This window comes from Myotis myotis, unplaced genomic scaffold (genome assembly GCF_014108235.1).
Source record: "Myotis myotis isolate mMyoMyo1 unplaced genomic scaffold, mMyoMyo1.p scaffold_m19_p_3, whole genome shotgun sequence".
Classification (NCBI taxonomy): domain Eukaryota; kingdom Metazoa; phylum Chordata; class Mammalia; order Chiroptera; family Vespertilionidae; genus Myotis; species Myotis myotis.
In genome coordinates, this window is record NW_023416335.1 from 13,596,547 (window position 1) to 13,619,376 (window position 22,830).

Sequence of the window (22,830 nt, forward strand, 5' to 3'; positions counted from 1 at the left end):
ATGGCCCTACCAGGGCCAGGGATCAAGTCTGCAATTGAGGTACAAGGTCTGTGCCTTTGACCGCAGTGGAACCTGGGACCCTTCAGTCTGCAGGCCGACCCTGTATCCACAGAGCAGATCCGGCGTGGGCCTCCCTGTGGGTTGAATTACTCTGGGGAAATCAGCGCCAGAGAGTTTCTAGTTAGTAGCAGGGCTCTACTCCATCCCTTTCCTGCCCAAGCTGCCCCCCTTTCGAACTCTTTGAAACTTTCGCTCTAAGACTGTTTTACAGGCTTGTGAAGTTGCTGATAAAGACACCTCCCTAGGACATCTGCCTGGACTGCCTCCTAAAAAGCAAACAAACTTTTCAAAGACATCACCCCTGATGTCTGCTCAATTTCTGCCCCCAAATCCTCTCTTCCTTGTCACCTAGCAACAGCTGCCAAGGCTTTAAAAGGGGGAGCCGCTTTTTGTTTCTTGCCTCCGTATTGATTAGCAACGAAATGACCCTTGCCCTTCAGGGAAGTAAAACAAACTTCCTCTCTGCGTCTCTTCTTTTAGTTGTGAATTCTTTCACAGCCCCAGTCACCAGCCAAAACCCTAACAAGATCTATGAGACTTCACATGAGAAGTCTCAAGAAACTACAGTGGGGCCTTAAGTTATGAGTGTCCCGACTAACGAGTTTTTCGAGATACAAGCTGTCTCTCGGCCGATTTTTTGCTTTGAGTTGAGAGCTAAAATTCGGGTTACAAGCCAGCTTCAGATACCCCACCGCTAGTTGGTGCAGCGAACGTCACAGTGAACGCCACATCAGCCCAGCATCACGTGTCTCACTCGTTCACTTTAAGATTTGACATACGAGTAATTTGAGTTACGAGCTTCGTCACGGAATGAATTAAACTCGTAAGTCAAGGCCCCACTGTATAGCTTTTTGCCCTTAAAGACACCTAATGGGGAAGCCTTCCCTGCTCTGCAACTCTTGCTCAAATATGGCCTGAGGCTTCTAGGGAAAAAGAAAACGGCTTTCCCTCCAACGTAGGACGTAGGACCTGACACACCAGAATGAGCCTTCCTGACAATGAAGGACCAGCTATGCTTTTAATAACTGATCGGTGCTACATTCTCATAATTGATCAGTGATGCTTTCAACAAAAGGTCACAAAGAGGGAAATGTCATATACATATACATATATATAGAGAGAATATATATATATATATATATATCTCCACTTTGAAATGGAGTCGGAGTTGCCATCTCAGAGGGACTGCCTGGCACGTCTTATGCCTCAAATCTTTGGAATTTTAAAACAAAGTAACCTTTGGACTGGGCCTAAAGCAACCTTGAGTCCCAAAGAACTGTTTCTAAGGAAAAAGCACAAAGCAGATATTATGAAAATGCAAAGCATAGTTTAGAATTAGCAACACTATGTTAATTTATCTGAACCAATAAAAATGCCTTCCTTCTACTGATGTAATTGTTCCCTTTCCTGTCCTCAAAAATACCTTTTGCCCTTGTCTCCTAATCGGAACACTGGGTTTCCGCCAGAATCAGCACTTTCCAAATAACTATTCCTTTTTAGCTCCAATAAATGCTTGTTGCCTTGCACTTTGGCTTTTTTATTTTTAGGTTGTCAATTTAAACTATCTTTAGCCTCTAAGATACAGTAAGATCTTTTATGAATGAATGCTCTTTTAGATGTTGAATTTCCTTCTAACATGGACTCTCAGAGGAATGTGTGACTATATGATTACAAGTAGCTGGAAGTGTTTCACTCTAAGGCAGTGGTTCTCAACCTTCCTGATGCCGCGACCCTTAAAAACAGTTCCTCATGTTGTGGTGACCCCCAATTTCATTGTTACAAATTGAACATAATTAAAGCATAGTGATTAATCACAAAAACAATATGTAATTATATGTGTGTTTCCCGATGGTCTTAGGCAACCCCTGTGAAAGGGTCGTTTGACCCCCAAAGTGGTTGTGACCCACAGGTTGAGAACCGCTGCTCTAAGGCAAGAAACTACCCAAGAAATGACTTGTATCTGGGAGGAGACATTTATGTTAGACTAGGGGCCCAGTGCATGAAATTGTGGACCTTTTTTTTTTTTCCATTTTTTTAAAGATTTTTTACTAAGATAGATTAATCAAGCCTAATCAATTTCCAGTACACTGTACGTATGGCCCAAATGTTTTCTCTCATAAAAGATCTCTTTTTTTTTTTGATTAGTTAAATCTTTATTGTTCAGATTATTATATTTGTTCCTCTTTTTACCCCCCATAACTCCCCTCCACCCAGTTCCCACCCCACCCTCCTCCCTCACTCCCCACCCACTGTCCTCATCCATAGGTGCACGATTTTTGTCCAGTCTCTTCCCACATCCCCCACATCCCTTTCCCCCCCCCAAGAATAGTCAGTCCACTCCCTTTCTATGCCCCTGATTCTATTATAATCACCAGTTCATTCTGTTCATCAGATTATTCACTTGATTTTCAGATTCACTTGTTGATAGATGTGTATTTGTTGTTCATAATTTGTATCTTTACCTTTTTCTTCTTCTTCCTCTTCTTAAAGGATACCTTTCAGCATTTCATATAATACTGGTTTGGTGGTAATGAACTCTTTTAGCTTTTTATTATCTGTGAAGCTCTTTATCTGACCTTCACTTCTGAATGATAGCTTTGCTGGATAAAGTAATCTTGGTTGTAGGTTCTTGGCATTCATCACTTTGAATATTTCTTGCCACTCCCTTCTGGCCTGCAAAGTTTCTGTTGAGAAATCAGCTGACAGTCGTATGGGTATTCCCTTCTAGGTAACTGATTTTCTTTCTCTTGCTGCTTTTAAGATTCTCTCTTTGTCTTTTGCTCTTGGCATTTTAATTATGATGCGTCTTGGTGTGGTCCTCTTTGGATTCCTTTTGTTTGGGGTTCTCTCTGCTTCCTGGACTTGTAAGTCTCTTTCTTTCACCAGGTAGGGGAAGTTTTCTGTCATTATTTCTTCAAGTAGGTTTTCAATATCTTGCTCTCTCTCTTCTTCTAGCACCCCTATAATTTGGATGTTGGAACGCTTGAAGCTGTCCCAGAGGCTCCTTACACTATCTTCGTATTTTTGGATTCTTTTTTCATTTTGCTTTTCCAGTTGGGTGTTTTTTGCTTCTTCGTATTTCAAATTGTTGACTTGATTCTTGCGATCCTCTAGTCTGCTGTTGGAACTCTGTATAATATTCTTTATTTCAGTCAGTGTATGCTTAATTTCTAGTTGGTCCTTTATCGCAACCTCGAGGGTCTCATTAGATTTCTTGTAGGTCTCATTAAGTTTATCGGCAGGTTCTAGAAAATTCTTGAAAAACCTTAAAAGTGTGGTTTTGAACTCTATATCCAGTAGTTTGCTTTACTCCATTTCTGTCATTTGTGTCCTTTTTCTTTGTTTCCGCATTTCTTATGCTTCCCTGTGTTGATAAAGTGGTTTTCTGTCCTAAGTGTCCACTAGGTCCCAGTGGTTCAGCCTCCCCAATTACCTGAGGAGGACACTCTTGGTGCACCCTCTTGTGGTCTTTGTGCACAGTCTTGTTGTAATTAAGCCTTGACTGTTGTTGGTATCACTGGGAGGAATTGGCCTCCAGGCCAATTGGCTGTGAGAATCAGCTGTGTCTGCAGTGGGAGAACTTCTGTGCTGGAGTCACCCCTCTGGGGCAAGATTTGCTTCAATGGGACTTTGGTGCTCACTGAGTCTACCTCCTGAGTGTGTCTTTTATGGTTCCACAGAGCTGCAAACTGGATGGTCCCACTCTGACCTCTGGGTACATTCGCTCCTGGATCTCTAGGGAGGTGCTAATCTAGCCTCTGCCTTAGGCTATCCAGCAAAAGCCTCCCTGCAGGGCTTGGGCAGGTCCCACGGGATCAACAGGGCAGGGCTAGAAGTTATGGCTGCTCTCAGAGGCTCCGCTTCTCAATGTCCTGGTAATCGCTGCAAGCACCTCTGAGAGAAAGATGCCTCAAGTTCTGACAGATGCCAGACAGTCCCGCTTCTCCCATCTGAGTCTCGGTCGCCAGAGACTCACCCGGAACTGGAGCTCAGAGCCTGAGACTCCCTCCCAATTGAAAAGGACAACCACGCCCTCAGCCGCCAGCCTGCTCCACATACACCTCCGCACCTTAGTATTTTACTTCCACACTGCGCCTCCTCTGAGTCTCAGTATGCTTTTCTCTTTCCTTCTAGTTGTAGAATTTCCACTCAGCCAGCCTTCCTGTGGTTCTGGATGATGTCTGTTCCGTCTTTTAGTTGTATTTTTGAAGTGGTTCGAGGCAGCAAACTCTGGTGTTTACCTATGCCGCCATCTTGGTTTCTCCAAATCGTGCACCTTGAAAGGAACTGTGGGCTGCAAGGCTGCAGTGGGCACAAGGTCAGGTCTCTGCCCATCTTCCGTGCCCCCGCCTGGCCCCTCCCACCATGACCCCCCCAAATCCCCTGTCTGACAACCCACTGATGGTGGGAAGTGATTGGGGCCGGTGCCAGCAGAGGGTGTGAGCGGTGGCTGCTGCCTTGATTGCCCCTCAGGAGCAGGGGGAGGTGGAGAAGCCCTCAGAGGTGATCGAGCTGGCAGCTGCTGCTCGCACCCACTGTTAAAAACCTTGACTCTTGGTTTGAATTTAGGCTCCACCTCTAATTACCTGCACAACTTTGAATAAGGTAGTACATTTCCTCATTAGTAAAATGTGGATAGTAGTACCAATCTCAAAAATTTATTAAGTGAATTAAAGGAGATAATGTATTTGTGCATGGCACATGGTAGCTAATAAATGTCAGCTAGTTTGATAATTGAGCTAATAAATGGCAGCTGGTTTGATAATAGAACACCTAGTTGCACTTGATATGCAAACCAGGATTTATGGCCTTCAGGGCAGCTCTCTGAAGGTACCGCCACACCCACCACCAGAGGCAGCCACTCAACCACAGTGCTGCTTCAGTGGGTCAAAGGCCTCGTCCCTGTGACTTGCTGGCCTCATTTTCCAGGTCTCCCTTTACAGAACATGATTTTACACAGCCTGCCTGCGCCTTTATTGCCTGCCTCCTGGTGCTGGGAGGAGGAAATCATTGCTGGGGAGACATTGTGTAGGGTCCCTGTGCCCCTGTTTGCCATGGGCAGTTGGGTGAGAACAGTGACTTGATGATACCTCCCCTCTCCTCCCTGCTTTCCCGCTTCCATCTTTCTTTCGGAGCCATAATGTCTGATGTCCTGCATGAACTTTGGGAGCTTAGCTCTTATCTTTGGTCCAGGAAACAAAGATGTTAGTCAGGCTCCTAACCCACACATACATAAATTTGTGGAAGGCCTTGTTTCTTATATTTACCTCGTTTGCTTCCTGAGAAATGATGACTCCCCCCTTCTCCCAACATTGACTAATTTTGGGGCTTGCTGTGGCCATGATCAGCTGTGGCCATCTCAGATACTGTGCAACTAGCCAACCACTTATATTTTTATGGCCAGTCTATCACAAGTGTAACCGGGCAATCAATGGGTCCGTGCTGCCTGTCACTACTTGAGCCAATTAAGCAGAGACAGGGTTGAATCATATATGAGCGTTTATTCCAATACTGCTGGCAGTATGGGAGCAGCAGGTCATCCACAAAAATCTGCTCTGCAACCCCCATAAGCCAACTGCTTATACCCATGTGGGGTAGGACAAAGATTCCATGGGGAAGTAGGATTACAGGCATGGGGAAGTAGGAGGCTGGGGTGGGACTCCATTGTTTGGGCAACAAGGTTGTTACTCTTTCCATGATGGTAGGAAGTTCTTGAATGGAATGGTTCCAAGGTTGATTCCCAGGTCCTGGGGGTGTACAACTCCCAGCCAGGTCAGAATGTCCTTTCTTTAACCAACACAAGACAATCATGGTTAACAGAGCATGATGAATATTTCCCATAACCATAGCTAGTCCCCAATATTCTATTTTTGCCCCTAACACAAGGAGAGGTTATGATAAAAAGAAAATATGCAAATAGATCGTGTTTTCTGACCATCTTGGTATTGGTGAAAAACTACCTAATTTCTAATGTCTTATAAAATCACACAAGCTTATTTTATTCAAACACATAGAAATTTATTTTATTTTAACAACTATTCTATTTCGGTGGATAAAACATGTTTTAACCACCTATGCATCCCACTGACCAGGGAAGGATTCCTGCCCTAAAGTTATGGGGATGGCACCCATGACAGATGAGACTCCCAGCAGTTTGTCACATACACTCACAACCCAGGGGAGGACAGTGCACGCCATGCAGGGCCACACAGGAATAGAGTGAACAAACATAGGCTGTGGGAGGCAGTCTTGGTAGTATCAGGAGAGTGAAGGGACATGTAGTTTCCCCGAAGGATGTGATTGGCTTGTTGGAGTAATTCCACGGCTGGCAGGGAACTGAAACTCCCTCCTCCAGGATAAGCAGGAACTGCCTGTGGTTTCCTTGATAAGGAGGGCTGTTTGGCTACGGACCTTATCCATAGGTGCAGGGTGGGGAGGGGCAATGCCATTAGGACATTCAGGGCCCTCCACTTGTCAAGGCACCAAATAATAGTGGACCTTAATTAAAAAAAAAATATACTCCTTTGTGGTGGGGCTGAGGCTGGTGTTTCCATGGGGGAGGAGTTGTGTCCTAGTCCCCTGGAACTTTCTTCTTTTCTTCTCCCCTAGTGCTGGCAGGCTAAGGAGGAGGATGATGATCTTAGGGCTGACTTGTCCTCCCCAGCCCTATGATACTGGGTATGATTTCTGGTGGGAATTCTGTCCTTTTCCCATCTCTCCTGGACTTCAGCCTTGGGTTGGGACATGCAGTAGCTTCTGTCACATTCACTGTGTACCTTCACTCTGCAAGGCTGAGCGAGAGTCCTGCTCTGGTACCTATACCTGTTTCCACAGCAGGCTGGCTGGCTCTGCTCTCGCTATCACTACACACACAGTGCCCTCTGGGGAGGCAGCAGCAGCTCCTGCTGGGAGTATGCACCTGAGGCCAGCACTGGCTCCAACTGTGGGAAGACCTCTGAGGACACCAGAGAAGTACCTGCCACGGACCTGCTGGCTCTGTTCCTGCTGGCCCCTGTGGGCCACTCCTGCCGGTGCTGTATTTATATGCCAAATCTGTAGATTTGGTCGCCTCCGTGTCCACAGCACCTGCTGTTGTGCTGGTTATTGCCACTGCTGCCCCTTTATCAGGCACTGCAGGTATGTTCGGGGAGTGTGTTTCCATGAACACAGTTCGTGCAGGAGGCGTGATCACATCCTCTGGGGAAACTAGATGTCACTTCACTCTCCTGATACTACAAAGACTGCCTCCCACAGCCCGTTTGCTCACTCTGTTCCCGTGTGGCCCTGCATGGCCTCTCCCTCAACATAATGCAAAGAGGTGCCCCAAACACCTCAGGGACCATGAGGAGGCTCTTAAAAAAAAAAAAAAAAAAAAAAAAAAAAAAGATATATATATATATATATATATATATATTTTAGAGAGGGAGAGAGATAGAAACATCAATGGTGAGAGAGAATCATTGATTGGCTGCCTTCTGCACACCCCCTACTAGGGATCAATCCCACAACTGGGACATGTGCCCTGACCGGGAATCGAACTGTGACCTCCTGGTTCATAGGTCGACACTCAATCTCTGAGCCATACCAGCTGGGCCACGAGGAGGCTCTTAGATGCCGACTTGATGGTGATCCCCTTCTCCCTGGAGCTCCATGGCGACTGGGCTGTGCCTCAAACACAGGAATGTCTTTTGAGTGCTCATCTGGGATGGCCTGGGTACAGCTGTAAGCTTCCACCAGTGGTCTGGGAGCAGGGAGAGGAGGAGGAAAGGGGTGTAAACGAGATTTTCCATGAGCAAAATGATCTCTTCCATCTGAAGGGGACACAGCTTTTCCGATGGCAAGTTTTAGGTGGGACTATTGTTTCCCATGACTGTGGATGCCTATCTTTACAAACCAAGAGAAGCTGCCTGGTTAGCTCCTAGGTCTCTGTAGGCCTGCGGCCCTTCCTGGGTGTCTCGGCCACAGCTGGCATACTCTCACAGCATGCAGCTGTTTGGGCCATGAGCATAGTATCAGGTATGGCGAGGCAGGAGCTGGTGGATACAAGGCACAAGGTCACCATGTGCACATGATGTATATACATCAGCCACTTCCCTTTTGCTGATTTAAAGTCATTCTCAGTGCCCTCTTGAATATAGCACACTTCCCTGTGCTGGCAGTGGCAAGAATGGCACCAGGTGTTAGACCAGTGGGGTCAGACTGGACCTGGGTTCACTAACCTTCATACTTGAGTTCTGGCTAGGAAGGAATTCAGAATCGAGACTCAAGCCATAAGAGAACATTTATTTGGAAAAATCACAGAGGTAAAATAATGTGGGCTTAGGAAATAAGTTATAGAGGTAGAGGAAGGGCTCTTGTAGCTTAGAAGTGAGGAAGGAAAAGGTGATGCCACTGAGGGGGTAGGGAGAGGGAGGGGGAAGGGAAAGGGGGGGAGGGGGGAGCTCCAGGGAAGGAAAGCAGGCTTGGCTGGGTCCTCCTCCTAAGGGTTTTAAGGGCGGAGACTTTAGGGGAGGTCTCAGGGAAAGATCTCAATAAAATACTCATCCGTTTTCCAGGTGTGTCCTTTCAGGATGGTGGTCTCCGCTGAGTGATTGGCGGGCGCCAGGGCAGGGGGTATTATTCGATGCAATTGGTCCTGAGGTCAGCCTTGGTGTCGCTTACCTGGTTTTGCTGCTCTTCTGGGCCTGATACTGAAATACCAGGGAAGCCCAGATGTTACCTCTAGGGAGGAAAGGTCAGGGGGTCCAAACTGCAGGACCAGCAACGTGCTAGGGGAGAATAGGTAACCCTAGGGGCCAGGCCCCGCCCTGTCATTGTTCGTTGCTAGGCACCTGGGGCTCCCCCCCCCCCCCCCCCCCCCCCGTGACCTTCTGTACCTGGCGCATGTCCTTGCTCTGCCTACCACACCTGGACAGCTCTTGCTGGGTTCCCCAGGGAGGTCAACATGCTCCCCTCACCCCGCTGGCCACTGGGAATAAGGTAACATAGATTGTGTAATAAGGTAACAGATTCGCGGCTCATGGCTGCCTTTTATGACAGCTCTGGGAGGCTCCTCCACACCTGGCTCATCCACCTCCTCTGCCTCCCCAGGCCTCGCTGGCAGGTGGCTGAGCTTCCATCTTCGCAGCTTCCCCCGCGCCCCCCCCCACCCCCCCTGCCTCCTTCCAGTTCGCTCTAAAGTACTGAGGCAGGGACAGCTAGGAAGGGATCCGGCACCGATTACCCAGCGCTCAGCCCTGTGCAGCCCGCTGGGGATGAGCGTGGGGTGTGGATCCCGACTGCGCCCACAAGGCGGTCCATAGGCCCCCCCACCCCCGCCCTCCACCTGGCTGAGATCCTCAGGTGCCTGCCTTCCCCTGAGCCTCCACCTAAACCACTTTTAACCCTCTACTGCCCATGGTGACCTAGCGCATCACTCCGCCCTTTGGCCCTGTCACCGACAGCCACCCACTCAGGGTAAGGACACCATTCAACCCCGGCCCTCCCAACACCGAGACCCCACCCAGAGGAGCGGGATGTAGCGGAGGGGGGCAAGGTGGTGGTGATGGCTAGACACTGAAACCACGGGGAATGGCCCACCCAGGGGGTGGGGGTGGGGGTGGGGTGGGGTGGGAAGCAGCGGGGGGTTAATTACAAAATTAAAGATTTCACTATGGGCCCTAACTGCTTGATTTTCCACTACAAAGTTAGCAAAAGGCAGGGATGTGTTTGTCCAGAAATTACAGCCTCTGTGAGCCGGAAGTGACTGTAGAAATTATATATTACAACCCCTTCATCATACAGAGCTGGTGATACTTGGCCCTGGAGTACAGAGAATCCAGGGGCTACCTCTGGGTACGACAGTTTGGGGCCTCATTGTAAGCAACCTCGTGTCCTTCAACTCACTCCATCCTGGCTGTGGCCACCTTTTCTTATGCATATACTAGTAAGTGGCTCTACTTTGTCAGATAGACACAAAACAAGTCTGATTTACCCTATTAACAATTCCAAAGCATTCTTTGAAGCAAGTTGTTTATGTAAACTGATACAGATAAAAGCTTAGTACACTCAGCGATTGCTGTCTACATCAGAGCTATCTAGTTTTGTTTGGAGCCAGATAACTTGGCTGCAGCAAGTTCAGGGGGGAAAATGGAGCTGTTAAGTTACTTAAAATGCTTTTTCTGCTCAGAAAGCTTCGATCTAAATTTGGAGATGCACTTTCTATGGGACAGGACTTCATTTCTTCAGGCCTGAGTTGATGTAATTGAGGAAAATGAGATGGTGGTACCTGGATTAACAAATCCTCCGTGGCCAATGGCACGTGTGGCAAAGTTGCCCTGGGATAAATGGACACGTGGGGAGCTTTGGTTCCCTCGACACCGCATAAGAAGTACTAGTATTGCCACCTAAGAAAGGAGCCAGAGGCTCAGGTCCTGAATTTTCACAAAGACCAAGGTAGGAATCAGATTAAGTTAGTGTCCAGAATCCCGGAGATTCATGTGAGCTAGTGAGCCAGGCGTGAGAAGGGTCATCACAAACTGACGCATGTATGTACTCCAGTATATTCCCAGGCTTCACATTTACTGAGAGTTCTTGCTGTCATCTCTCATTTTCAGGCATTTCATTCAAAGTTATTATGTGTTTGCAATTTGGTTTCACAGGAAGTTGGTTACCGGCGAGATGAGGAGACCTCGGTTCTTGTCTTCTTCTTTTTTTAAAATATATATTTTTATTGATTTCAGAGAGGAAGGGAGAGGGAGAGAGAGATAGAAACATCAATGATGAGAATCATTGATTGGCTGTCTCCTGCACGCCTCCTACTGGGGATTGAGCCAAAAACCTGGGCATGTGCCCTTGACCAGAATCGAACCCGGGACCCTACAATCCGCAGGCCCAAAGCTCTATCCACTGAGGCAAACCGGCTAGGGCTGTTCTTGTCTTCTTGAGGGAAAGAGTTCAATCAAGAGACAAAGTGTAAAAAAGCAAGCAAGAATTTATTGACCGCAGCAAAAACATACTTAGTTCAGTGAGACAAGGACAGATGAATCCTTCCCATAGAACGCACTTTCTCCCCTGGTTGCAAGTCTCATGGGGTCCCTTAAAGGCAGGGGGTAGGTGCCTGTGTGGGAAGGAGAGGAGGAAGAGAATGGCACGTCATGCTCCCTGGGACCTTCATTTTCCAGGGTTTTAAAGGCTGGGAATTTATCTCCCCTAAATAGGGGCAGATTGATAGAATATTTATCAGCTTTATGCTGATGTGCCAAAATGAGATTTATTCTCTCCATGTGTCTGTCCTTGGGTGTGGTTGGCAAATGGCACTAATGGATTTCTGTTATCTGTCTCCCTGAGTTTGGTTATTTAAGCTATTTACCCCCTGGATGGGGAGGAGAAGTGCAAACCATTTACTCATAAGTGTCCTTGGTTTAGGGAAGATAGGATTTACTAGGTGGCTGCAAGCTGTTGTTTAACTATCTCTAGTCTTAGTTTCCCTGTTCTGTTCGCCTAGGAATTTCCCTTGCCCCTTACTCTGCTATAAGAAGCTGATGACATTAAGTATGGGAACTAGCTTACTGGGTTAGACTCCTGGGCCATCCAACACCGTGTTCTCTTACTGACAGAAATATCAAAGGCTGGGTGATGGGAAAGCATTGTTTTACTTGACTAAGTTCACTAGAGTTTGACTTTCCTTAGTAGTATTTTAGTGTCCATCATTTTTACACTTGCTTAAAATGATGGGAAACTCAAAAAGTTAAACATTTTAGCCCTGACCGGTTTGGTTCAGGGGGTAGAGTGTCAGCCCTCAGACGGAAGGGCCCCAGGTCCGATTCTGGTCAAGGGCATGTACCTCAGTTGCAGGCTCAATCCCCCGGCCCTGGTGCAGGAGGCAACCAATTGATGTATCTCTCTCACATCGATGTTTCTCTCTCTGTCTCTCCCCCTCCCTTCCATTCTCTCTGAAAATCAATGGGAAAATATCCTCAGGTGAGAATTAACAAACAAACTAACAAAGAAAAAACACACACAAAAAAACAAAAAAATGTTAAAAATTTTACTTTTAGACATATAGTTAATAGGCATGGTAATTAATGCATGTAGAAAGCTATTGTTCCAGGCACTGGAATGTATCACTGGACTTGCCCCAACTTCAGGAGATTCACAAGCAATTTGACCTTTGTGCCCCAGGGACTGCAAGGGACCAAGACAATCTCTGAGCCATTGTGCTCCAGGGAGAGAAGGACCGAATCCCAGGATGCAGATGAACACTCCCGGGTGAGCAGAGGAGGGGATGCTCAGAAAATCACCAGGCTGCAGCTTTCATCTGATTAACCTTTCCCCCTGAATTTCAAACCCCGTACCTACTTTCTTCTGAATCCCAAACCCTTTACCTACACTTTTCTTCTCATTATAAAGAGGGTCTGCTTGAGATGAGATGTAAGGTGTTCTTTTTAGGGCACATTAACCTGATTGATCTGCTGATAACAGAATGAAGGGTGTAATGATAAAAACAGAGGCCCGTTTGAAGGCCAATGTGGTAATCCAGGTGAAAATGCTACTGGTGGCTTGGACCAGGGTGGTGCAGGGGAGAAGTGAGATGGGGTGAGATTCTGGATATATTCTGAGGTAGAACCAAAAGCATTTTCTGGCCTCGCATATGTGAAGTCTGAAAGAAAGAGAGGAGTTGAGGATGACTCGAAGATTTTTTTACTCATATAGGCATCCCACCAAATCTTTTCAAATCTTCAAAGACTTTCTGATATTCTCAGGAGTTTAGTAAGCATTTCTATATGACAATAGTAATAATATTGTAGATTCTATCCAATTATCTATACTAATAAAAGGGTAATATGATAACTAGACGGGGTCAACTGGCCATCTTCCCGACGTCCGACTTCCTTCTGGACAAAGCCATGGTGGTGGGGGCTGAGGCAGAGGCAGTTAGGGACGATCAGCTGGCAGGGGAGGGCACGAATTTTGTGCACAGGGCCACTAGTTGCTTTATAATTTTCTTTTTTTAAATCCTCACCCTAGGATACTTTTTCCATTGATTTTTTATTTTTATGTTTTCCTCCATTGATTTTTAGAGAGTGGAAGGGAGAGGGAGAGCCAGAGAGAAACATCAATGTGAGAGAGACACATTGATTGGTTGCCTCCTGCACTCACCCCTACCGGTTTGGAGATCAATTCTGGAACCAAGGTACATGCCCTTGACCAGAATTGAACCCGAGACACTTCAGTCCACAGGCTGAAGCTCTAACCACTGAGGAAACTGGCTAGGGCTGCTTTATAATTTTCAAAATATGAAAACTTTATTTGCTATGTTAAACAGTTATATTTCTTTTTTCTTGGTTTATATATACAGATGTACATACATGTATATTTTGCTGAATATAACTTTATATCTATTGCCAATTGCAAAATTACTTCTCTTACCTAAAGAATGTCAAAACCGGTTGTATTATTTTTTGAGGAGAGATGCTGGTGGCTTGGGCCAGGGTGATGGTGGGTGTGGAGAAAACAATGAGAAGGGGTCAGATTCTAGAGATATTCTGAAGGCAGAAAAACTTGAAGGATTTTCTAGTTGACCAGATGGGCAGTATGAGAGAAAGAGGGGGAGAGATTAAGAAGATAAACTGTCCTAGTGTGTTAATGGTAATATATTTTTGTCACTAACAAGAATGAAGAATATCAGGTGATACCATTAATTTGTCTGTGACTCATTCAGCAATGATTATCTAGTGTCTTCTCAGTGCCCTAGGTGCTAGAGACAGATCAGTGAACAAGATGGGAAGAAATCCCAGCTCTCAAGGAGCTTACATTATAGAGGGCAGAAAATGTACACATACACACACACACACACAATGTCAGGTGGCAATAAGTGCTAAGGGTCGGGGCACAGGGAGGATAGAGAATGCCAGGGGAATGCATATATAGTCAGTTCTCAGAATCCTTTATTCTGTGGGATTTATTCCTATGTCCATTTCTTTTTAGCAGCCTGATACTGAGAAGTGCACTTATTTTTTTCCATTTGACTACCAATAAAATACAATAGGGGTTCCATACTTAGTGTTTCTGGATTCTTCAGAGTATTAGAAAAGAACTAAGCATGGTGCCCTGGGTAAGGGGAGTGCCCTTGAGCATTTTGACGGTGTTCCCCACAGGAATAACAGAGAATGTTTGAATAGTGAGTAGTAAACTGTACTTCATTACATACACAGTAGCCATTGCAGGCATTAGGGTTTAGACACCTACTCAGCATCACCTCTGTTTAACCTACTCAGGTTGTCCTCATTAGGGCTTTTCACTTAGAACACCATTATAGCAATCATATACTGTATTTTTAGCATCTTATATAAACTTCCCCACAAATGCCCAAGTTATATAACACCCTCCCCCCCTCCCCCCAAGGCTTTCCTCCAGCTTCTCACAGATTTACAGTGGGGGCAAGGAGGGGTGTGTGTGTGTGTGTGTGTGTGTGTGTGTGTGTGTGTGTTAGGGGGAATCCCTGTCCAGTAACTGAACACGTTCATGTCTGAGAGATGGGTGCCCCCCTCGTCTGGATAGGGCTGGGTGTGCACCAACACAGTGTGCTTCCTGATACCCTCCTCTTCTCTTCCCAGCCTTCACCTTCTGCTGTTACAGTCTCATCAGGGATCATGTTGCTGTGCTCCCGAGTCTGGGAGACTCTCTGCCTCCTCTCATTGTGTTCATACAAACCCCTAGGGCTTGGCTCCAGAGGCAGAGCACCTGAGAGTTCCAGTTCCCTCATTTTTGCTCAGGTGACTTCCCCGCAGGTATAGAGGCAGAGACACATCAATCCCAAGTCCCTGGATTCCCTCTCCAGCAGGACTTCTATTATTAACCCAGCAGCCTCTCTGGGCTCCGTGTTCTCAGGTATAATATAAACGAGGGGTGTGAGAGGTGGTCTCTAAAGCCCCTTCCATCTGCGCATGATGTATAGATATGCTACTGGATATGGACTGATTATATCACACTTGGGATCTTACTGTTTTCTGTGCAGACTAGAATTTTACCAAATTGAATCAGGAAGCGGATATTAATTTTGCTTGGCTCTTTAAAGCTTAAATTCAGTCTTTAAATACACGTCTTCAGCTAGTCGGTGCTCAAGGAGAGCACTAAGCTACGTTACTCTTTCGTAGGAGTTTAACTCAGGAAAAGTCTCCTTCTGGCGTGGCAGTGGGGAGGGCAGGGCTACGCAGGCTGTGATGGTGATAAGCATTTTCCAAATTAGGAAACAGATATGCTTTTCTTCTTACTCTCTTACATAACTGATCTATTTTAGAAGACAACACTAAAATTAAAACTGCAATGAAATACAAATCCCATGATTTTACTACTTTGTGAGAAAAGAACAAGTCAGTCACGCTCAGAGGAAAACAGGGGAGAAAGAGCTCCCCCCCCCCCCCCTTCCTCCTCCTGCCCTGGGGGCTGTTTCACAGGCTTCTCCCTTCTCCATGGCAGCCTGCTGGGTGACTCAGAGACCAAAGTCCGAATTTTAGAAAATGAATCGAGAGAGACTCCTTTTCCTCTCCTCTGAATTTAAACAGCAGTCGCATCGCAGTGCGTGTCCTCTTTGGCGGCACAGAATGACAGGAGAGTGAACTGCCATCGAACCAGTGATTGTTTTGCCCCAGACTTCCGGATTCAGAGGGAAACTGCAGCACACACAGGCCACAGAGGCAGTACAGCCTCTTACATAAATAAGTTACATAAATGAGAACCAGTTATGTAAATGTATAAACCAGCAAACATGATTTATAACCATTCACAAGCACCAAGGAGAGCCCGGCAAGATTCCTCCTCTCGTCCCATTTCCCCCCTCTCCCATGATCATGATTTGTATGTGATACAATTTTATTTCACACCAGAATCAGATGTGGTTGTCACATTTACTAGAGAAAGACACCCCAAAGGACACATTCTTTTTTTTTGAACCGTACCTTGGGAAATTCCTCAATAAAACCTGATGCGAACTATATTTTGATAAGATATGCATGTTCATCAGTTTATACTTCTGGTGTAATTTGCCATGAACACGCGGAGTATTTCCTGTTGCACATTTGGCAAGTTGCTGTTAAGGACAATAATGATGACAAAAGTCAATGTTTTTGTGCCTATGGAGACTTGTTGTGCCAGTTATGATTTCAAGTCTCAAAGGGGTATGTGGGTGTCTGGCTAAAGTCAGTCTTTCCCTTCTTGAAGCCAGGGGGTCCTTTAGGGGGTTAGAATTAGACTCAAGCTTATGTTCATGAATTAATCCCACTACTCCCCACCTGAAATGAGGAGGAGTTGCTCCGGCGTCTTAGCTGTAATTTGCTTCGTGTGATGTGAGTCACAAACTTGTTTGCCTCTGCACCCTGTGGGAACCAGAGCCTCAGTTGTTCCTAGTTAGCTTTCCCGGTTCCTTTTGGGGAAACAGAGCTATATCCTCTCTGAAGTAAACACATATAACTCAGAGCAGTTTTGAGCACCAACAGCCTGTTCTGTATAGAGAGGGATGTGAAGCGTTAGCCAGTTTCAGACATAACATGCTCAGGCTAACATTCCATCTTAAGTAGCTTCTTTTGAAAATCTCATGTAAAATATTTCTAAGATCTAACATAGGAACATAATAGTGAAACCAGAGTTAGGTGATCTTAAGAACTTCCGTATAACACTAGCTGTGTGATTTTAAGCAAATAACTATTCCTCTCTGGGCCATTATTTCTAACCATTTGAAAAAGTTCTAAGTCACTTTCAGCATGAACAATCTAGTACCCTTTAATTAAGTCTATAAATATTTCAACCTAGAGCTTTAAACTCGCTGCCAGCAGTTAAGAAAAATAACCCATTGCACAAAAATATATATTTATATCTATTTTATCTATCAGCAAAACTGCAGACCCTGCTTGGGTTGCAGTGATATGGTGACAGCCATGTGGAAAGCATTGATCCTGGCGCTCTCTCTTTAAAACCCCCCCAATATAGCCTTTAGCCAGCTCTGAGCAGTTAATGAGAAGCGGAGAGTACAGCTGACACCTCGGGAACCTGTGGGCTTCCTCCCTGGCAGCGGGAGTTCATTTTAAAGGGGAAAGGCAGCCATAACTGGCACCAGGGGAAATTGCCTTGGCCTCTGGAAGGAGTCACCCCAGGAACGTGGCTGGGTCACGAAGTCATCGGACTGCCTTTGTGCAGTCCTAGGCCCTCTGCCTCTACGTGTCCATCTGTCCCTTGGGCATAAACCAGTGACAATGCAGCCTTGCACCCGACAACCTGGACACGACACTGGGAGGCCCCGCGGGCCAAAGAGGGAACGGGTCCTTACTCGGGTGGGCGGGTACGTCCGGGGAGGGATGGCGATTTGGGGCGCAGTCCCTCCCACAGGGCCGGCCACCCGGCCGACGGGCGCTCCGGAAGCCGAAGCAGGAATTCGGAGATCGGCCCGGGCGGGCGAGGGGCGCCCGGCGGGGAGGCGAGGGGCGCCCGGCGGGGAGGCGAGGGGGATGGAGACCCGGGCTCCCTGGAGCTTTGTTCAGTGACAAGCCAGGCCCCTCTTTCGGGAAAAGCCAATGAGATCCCGGCTGGGGCATCATCTGACCTCGCGCGCTCCGCCAGGAGGGGCTCCGCCAGGGGCGGGGCCAGCCGGTCGGCCCCGGGGGACCCGGCCCCGGGCGGTGCGGGGGAGTCCCGCGCGCACTGGCAGCGCCGGCCCCGCCCGCGCCCGCAGGCCCCGCCCCTGGGGCTTCCCGGGCGCGCGCCGCCCGCCGGGTCCGCGCGCCACGCCCCCCTGCTCGCCGGCCGCGTGCGGAGCCGCGCGCCCCGCAGGCTCCGGGACGGTGGCGGCAGTTGGCGGCGGCGGCGGCGCAGCCCTCCGCGGGCCATGTCTTTCCCGGCCGTGGCGAGGAGCTCCTCGAGAGGGAACCGGGAGATGGCGCCCCGGCCGCGGAGCCGGGGCCGGTTCTGGGAAGGGGGCGGCGGCAGCGGGGACCGGCTGGAGCGCGCGGCCGCCGAGTCGGAGCGCTGGGAGCTGCTGCTCCGCCGGGGCGAGCTGCTGGCCCTGGGCGGCCACCTGAAGGGAGCGCTGGAGGCGTACGCGGCGGCGCTGCGGCGCGGGGCCCCGGTCCGGCCCGAGTGCCTGGGCACCCTGGTGGACTGCCTGGTGCTCAACTACCGGCTCCGCCACGGGCTGGGCTGGAGCGCCGCGCGGGCGGCGGACGCGGGCGCGGGCGGGCTGCTGAGCTGCCTGGGCTGCCGGGGCTTCCTGAGCGAGCCGGTGACCGTGCCCTGCGGCCACAGTTACTGCCGCCGCTGCCTGCGGAGGGAGCTGCGCGCCCGCTGCCGCCTCTGCCGGGACCGGCTGCCGCCCGCCGCCGCCGCCGCCGCGGATGCTGAGGGCACCCCCCCGCGGCCGCCGCCTCTGGCCGCCGCCATCGCCGCCTCGGGCTTCCGAACCAGCGTCGTCCTCAACCACCTGGCGGAGAAGTGGTTCCCGAGCCAGCAGGAGCGAGCGCGGGCGGCCGGCCGGCTCGGGGAGCTGCTGCATCAGGGGCGCCACCGGGAGGCCCTGGCCGCCGCCGGCGAGGCGCTGCGAGCAGGTGACGGCGCGGGGAGGCACGGGCCCGGCCGACCCCACCCTCCTTCCCCGACGGGCTGGCTCCCGGGAGCTCGTCTGCGCCCCCGGGAGGCGCCTCGGCTTCCGCGAGGCCTCCCGACTCCCCGGTGGCGGGTCTCGGGGTCCCCGCGGGTGTGGGAGGGGGCGGCGCCCGGAGGTGCTTTGGTCACAATGGGGATCGCCCTCGGAACCGACTGTGACGCGGCGTGGGGAGGGGCGCACGGGCGCGGGGTTCCCTTGGCCGCGGCCCGGCGCCGGGGCGTGCGCGTCCCGGGAGAGGCGGGGGCGGGGGCCGGGGCCAGGCCGCCGGGATCGGGTTGGGGAGGGGGGCGGCCGGGCGGCCCTTCTCTTCCTGCCGCCGCGCTCTTTCCGGGAATTGGCCGCTCGGCCCCGCGGGACCCGTCGCGGGGAGACGGCGGCCGGGGCGGGGAGAGGATCCCCAGCGGAGGCCGGGCGGGCAGCGTTTACCTTGGTCTCCCACAAAAGTCACCGGGGCAATTGGAAGCCGCGGGAGGGCAGAATTGCATAAGCTGGGGGGTGGCGTTGTGTAACGGGTGACGTCCGGTGGGCGTGGCGGAGCCCGGCGCCCGCACCGACTTCGGGGGTCCGCGGGCTCCGCGCGGGTGTCCGAGCGCCCAGGGGTGCTGCGGTGTGACCCGAAAATGCCTGCGGGATGGGTTTCTGGCGGCGGTTTCCACCTGCCTATTTCAGATCATACTCATTCCTCGAACACTTTGGAGCACACCTAGTTCAGGGTCAAGATAGAGAGGTAGTTTCCTGGAGTTCTTTGTCAGGCTCCTGTTCGCTTTTCTGCTCTTGATCGGCTGTGGGGAACGGCCTTCGGGGCCTTTGTCTGTTTCTTCTCCGAGAAGCAGCTCCGGCCTCGCAAGTTAGGTTAGCACTTTTCTTACGGCGATTTTGGGCTGCGGAAGGGGACATTGCCTGACTGATCCGGGTGCGATATAGAGTTGTTCTGTCAATCGGTGGTTCTCTACCAGGGAGATCTTACACGCGCCCTCCCCTCCTACTCCCCCCCCCCGCCCCCATTATCTGGAGACATTTTTAGTTGCCACCCCTTATGGGATTAGTGTTGATACATCTAGCTGGGGATGCTGCTAAACACCCTACCATGCACAGGACAGCCGCCCACACAATAATCAGGCCCCAAATGTCAAGCGTGTCATTGTTAAACCTCGTGTTAAATAAGCCTATTTCTAGCTTAGCATCTGTATTTGCATGAAATAATACGCGGGGGGACAATCCCTAAGAAAATAGATGTCTAAAATAGAAACTGATGTTAGGTAATAGGCAAATTCATAAACTACCGTTTCAAGTATTTTGTTATGGTTCTTTTACCCAAGTGCTTTGTCATTTGGAACTAGTAGCAATATCTGAAGTTATTTAATACCTTTGGAGTTCAAAGCACAAACCTGGTACATTTTCATATACTAGTACTTTCACTTTTTTACATTTTTTTTATTTTTATGGGGAGCAGGCAGTTATAAAATAGAACAGAATGGCAGATCCAGCGCAAAAGAACGGTTTGGTACTCAAAATTCTGATAGGGACAACTCCGCCTCTGGATGGTTAGTGTATGAGAGGGGAAGCACACACCATCCAGGCCACATCCTGATGTTAAAAACAGGCAGAAGCTAGGGCAGTGAAATGCCTTGTCCGCAGTCCGCAAACAGCTGACTGGGTGTAGAGGCAACAACACTATATCCTCCAGTTCTAAATGTGGGACCAGGGTTCATCTTAGATTGTAGCTCATCTAACGAAAATGTTTAATATACATTTCTAAGGAGTTTTTGTCACTAGTATAAAATAGTGGATGAAACTTATTGTCAGTTCTATCCAGTATTATGATTTCATGATTGGACCTCTTATATGAGGTGTTTCATAAGAATTTAGGCCCTACTCCATGGAAGAACAGTGAGACCTTTACTAATTAAGGTCTAGCTTAATGTTCTGTGACCAGTAATCTTTTAATTAAGGGTAGTAATCTTTTAATTAACCTTGAATTGAGGGCATTTAAAAAAGTTTTATTGATTTTAGAGAAAGAGAAAGGGAGAGAGAAACATCGATTTGTTGTTCCGCTTATTTATGCATTCATTGGTTGATTCTTGTATGTGCCTTGACGGGAGATTTGAACCTGCAACTTGGTGATTAGCAGTGGTTCTCAACCTGTGGGTCACGACCCCTTTGGGGGTTGAATGACCCTTTCACAGGGGTCTCCTAAGACCATCGGAAAACACATATATAATTACATATTGTTTTTGTGATTAATCACTATGCTTTAATTATGTTCAATTTGTAACAGTGACATTGGGGGTCACCACAACATGAGGAACTGTATTAAAGGGTCGCGGCGTTAGGAAGGTTGAGAACCACTGGTGTATAGGGATGATGCTCTAGTAATCTAAGCGACCCAGCCATGGCCTAGGGTAATTTTTTTCTTTAACCGAAATAGACTCTGAAAGATCTACTTTCTTTTTTTCCAATTTGCATAGATTGCACATGGGAATTTTGCCTATTCAACTACTTAATCCTACTTTTTTGTGACTAGAACCCAAGTTCCTGACTTTCACTTTACTAGCCTATTTTCCCCTCATTTTTAGGTCTTTCAAAGAGCATCAATTCCTTACTTGAAAATATGTCTGAATGAGACTAAGGAGAATAACCTTTTTTATCCTTTGAATTTTTAGTGGTAAAATATGTGTTTAACAGTTTGTGCGCATAAGTGAAAATATTTAGAGTTATAAATCTATTTGTACAGTTAGGCTTAACTTTTCTGAGAGTTGGTTAGTTAGCTAGATATGCATTTGGAATGTATTTATATAATTGTACTATAGTCACTAATGATACGGTCATTGTTGACAATGAAAAAGAGCCACTATAATTCCTTAATGTAATTCTTATAATGAAACAAGTAACTACTATTAAATAGAAAAAAATAATCTAGTCTACAGTTAGCCCACACATTGAAATTTATCTGTCAACAAGAAAGGAAAGCTTGAAAACCTTTGCCAAAATCTGAAGTTTCCCATTGAGATTACATAAGTTTCTGTTGAATTGAAATATATTTAGATAACAATCCATTGATCTTCTGATATTAACTCTCAGATGTTTCATAACTTCTGTCTTTTTAGTATTCAAGGCTATTATATAAAAAGTCTTGTCTGCATTGAATCTTTATACTTGAGTATATTGAAATGATGCCATTTTGATATGCTTGTCTTCCTTTTAATTTTAATGAATTTTTATAGGCTTGCCTCCTCCCTTTGTATTATAATTTACGGTTTGAATTGTTTAAGTAATAATAATAGTAAAGGGCAGAACACTTTATTTTAAAATACTTGGAGAAGGAAATTTTTGTCTTTAGTATAGTTTCTGTTTATATAGTCCTTGACTATTAAAGTGTTTTTAGATTCTTTCCAGTATCTGATCTTCACAAAGAATCTTGTAGAGTACTATTGTCCTCAGAAGGAAATTATGGCACCTCAAGCCAGAGATTCAGTGTGGGCTGGTGGTTAAAGCTGGGCATGCTGGGAGCCGACTGTCTTGGTGTGAATTCCAGGCAGCCCTCCACTTACTCTCTGACCTTGGGCCTGTGGTCTAAACACCCTGTTCTGAAAAGTGAGAATAGTATCCACCTCATAGATCAGCGGTTCTCAACCTGTGGGTCGAGACCCCTTTGGGGGTCGAACGACCCTTTCACAGGGGTCGCCTAAGACCATCCTGCATATCAGATATTTACATTACGATTCATAACAGTAGCAACATTACAGTTATGAAGTAGCAACGAAAATAATTTTATGGTTGGGTCACAACATGAGGAACTGTATTTAAAGGGTCGTGGCATTAGGAAGGTTGAGAACCACTGTCATAGATAGATAGCAATAACAACCACCACCTAGGTCTGCTGTGAGAATTGAGTCAAAACCTGTAAAGCACTCTGAATGATGCTTGACAGAGTAAATACCCAGAAAACAATTAAAATATAGTATTTTCACAAATGTAAAAGTTGTGCTACAGCTACCAGATGATTTAACTAAAATTGAAATCTAAATCTTGTGATGCCAAGTCTTGTTCTTTTCTGTATCACATCAATAGATTACCAGAGTGAGGGTTAAATCCTGATTCTGGCTTGCATATATGTTAATTAGTGGTAACATTTTAGC

At 47.8% G+C, this 22,830-nt stretch overlaps 1 protein-coding gene across 4 annotated transcripts in view; it reads left to right on the forward strand.

Moving 5' to 3' along the window:
* The first annotated feature begins 17,839 nt into the window (after positions 1-17,839).
* LONRF1 (LON peptidase N-terminal domain and ring finger 1) overlaps positions 17,840-22,830 on the forward strand; it is a 30,646-nt gene continuing 25,655 nt past the window's right edge. For 2 of the 4 annotated variants that reach the window (XM_036297970.1, XM_036297971.1), the window contains exon 1: positions 17,840-18,632. In XM_036297970.1, coding sequence (XP_036153863.1) covers positions 17,918-18,632 — 715 coding nt within the window. In that variant the 5' untranslated portion in view covers positions 17,840-17,917. The remainder of the gene's footprint in view (positions 18,633-22,830) is intronic. The other 2 variants (XM_036297968.1, XM_036297969.1) reach the window with 1 other exon arrangement.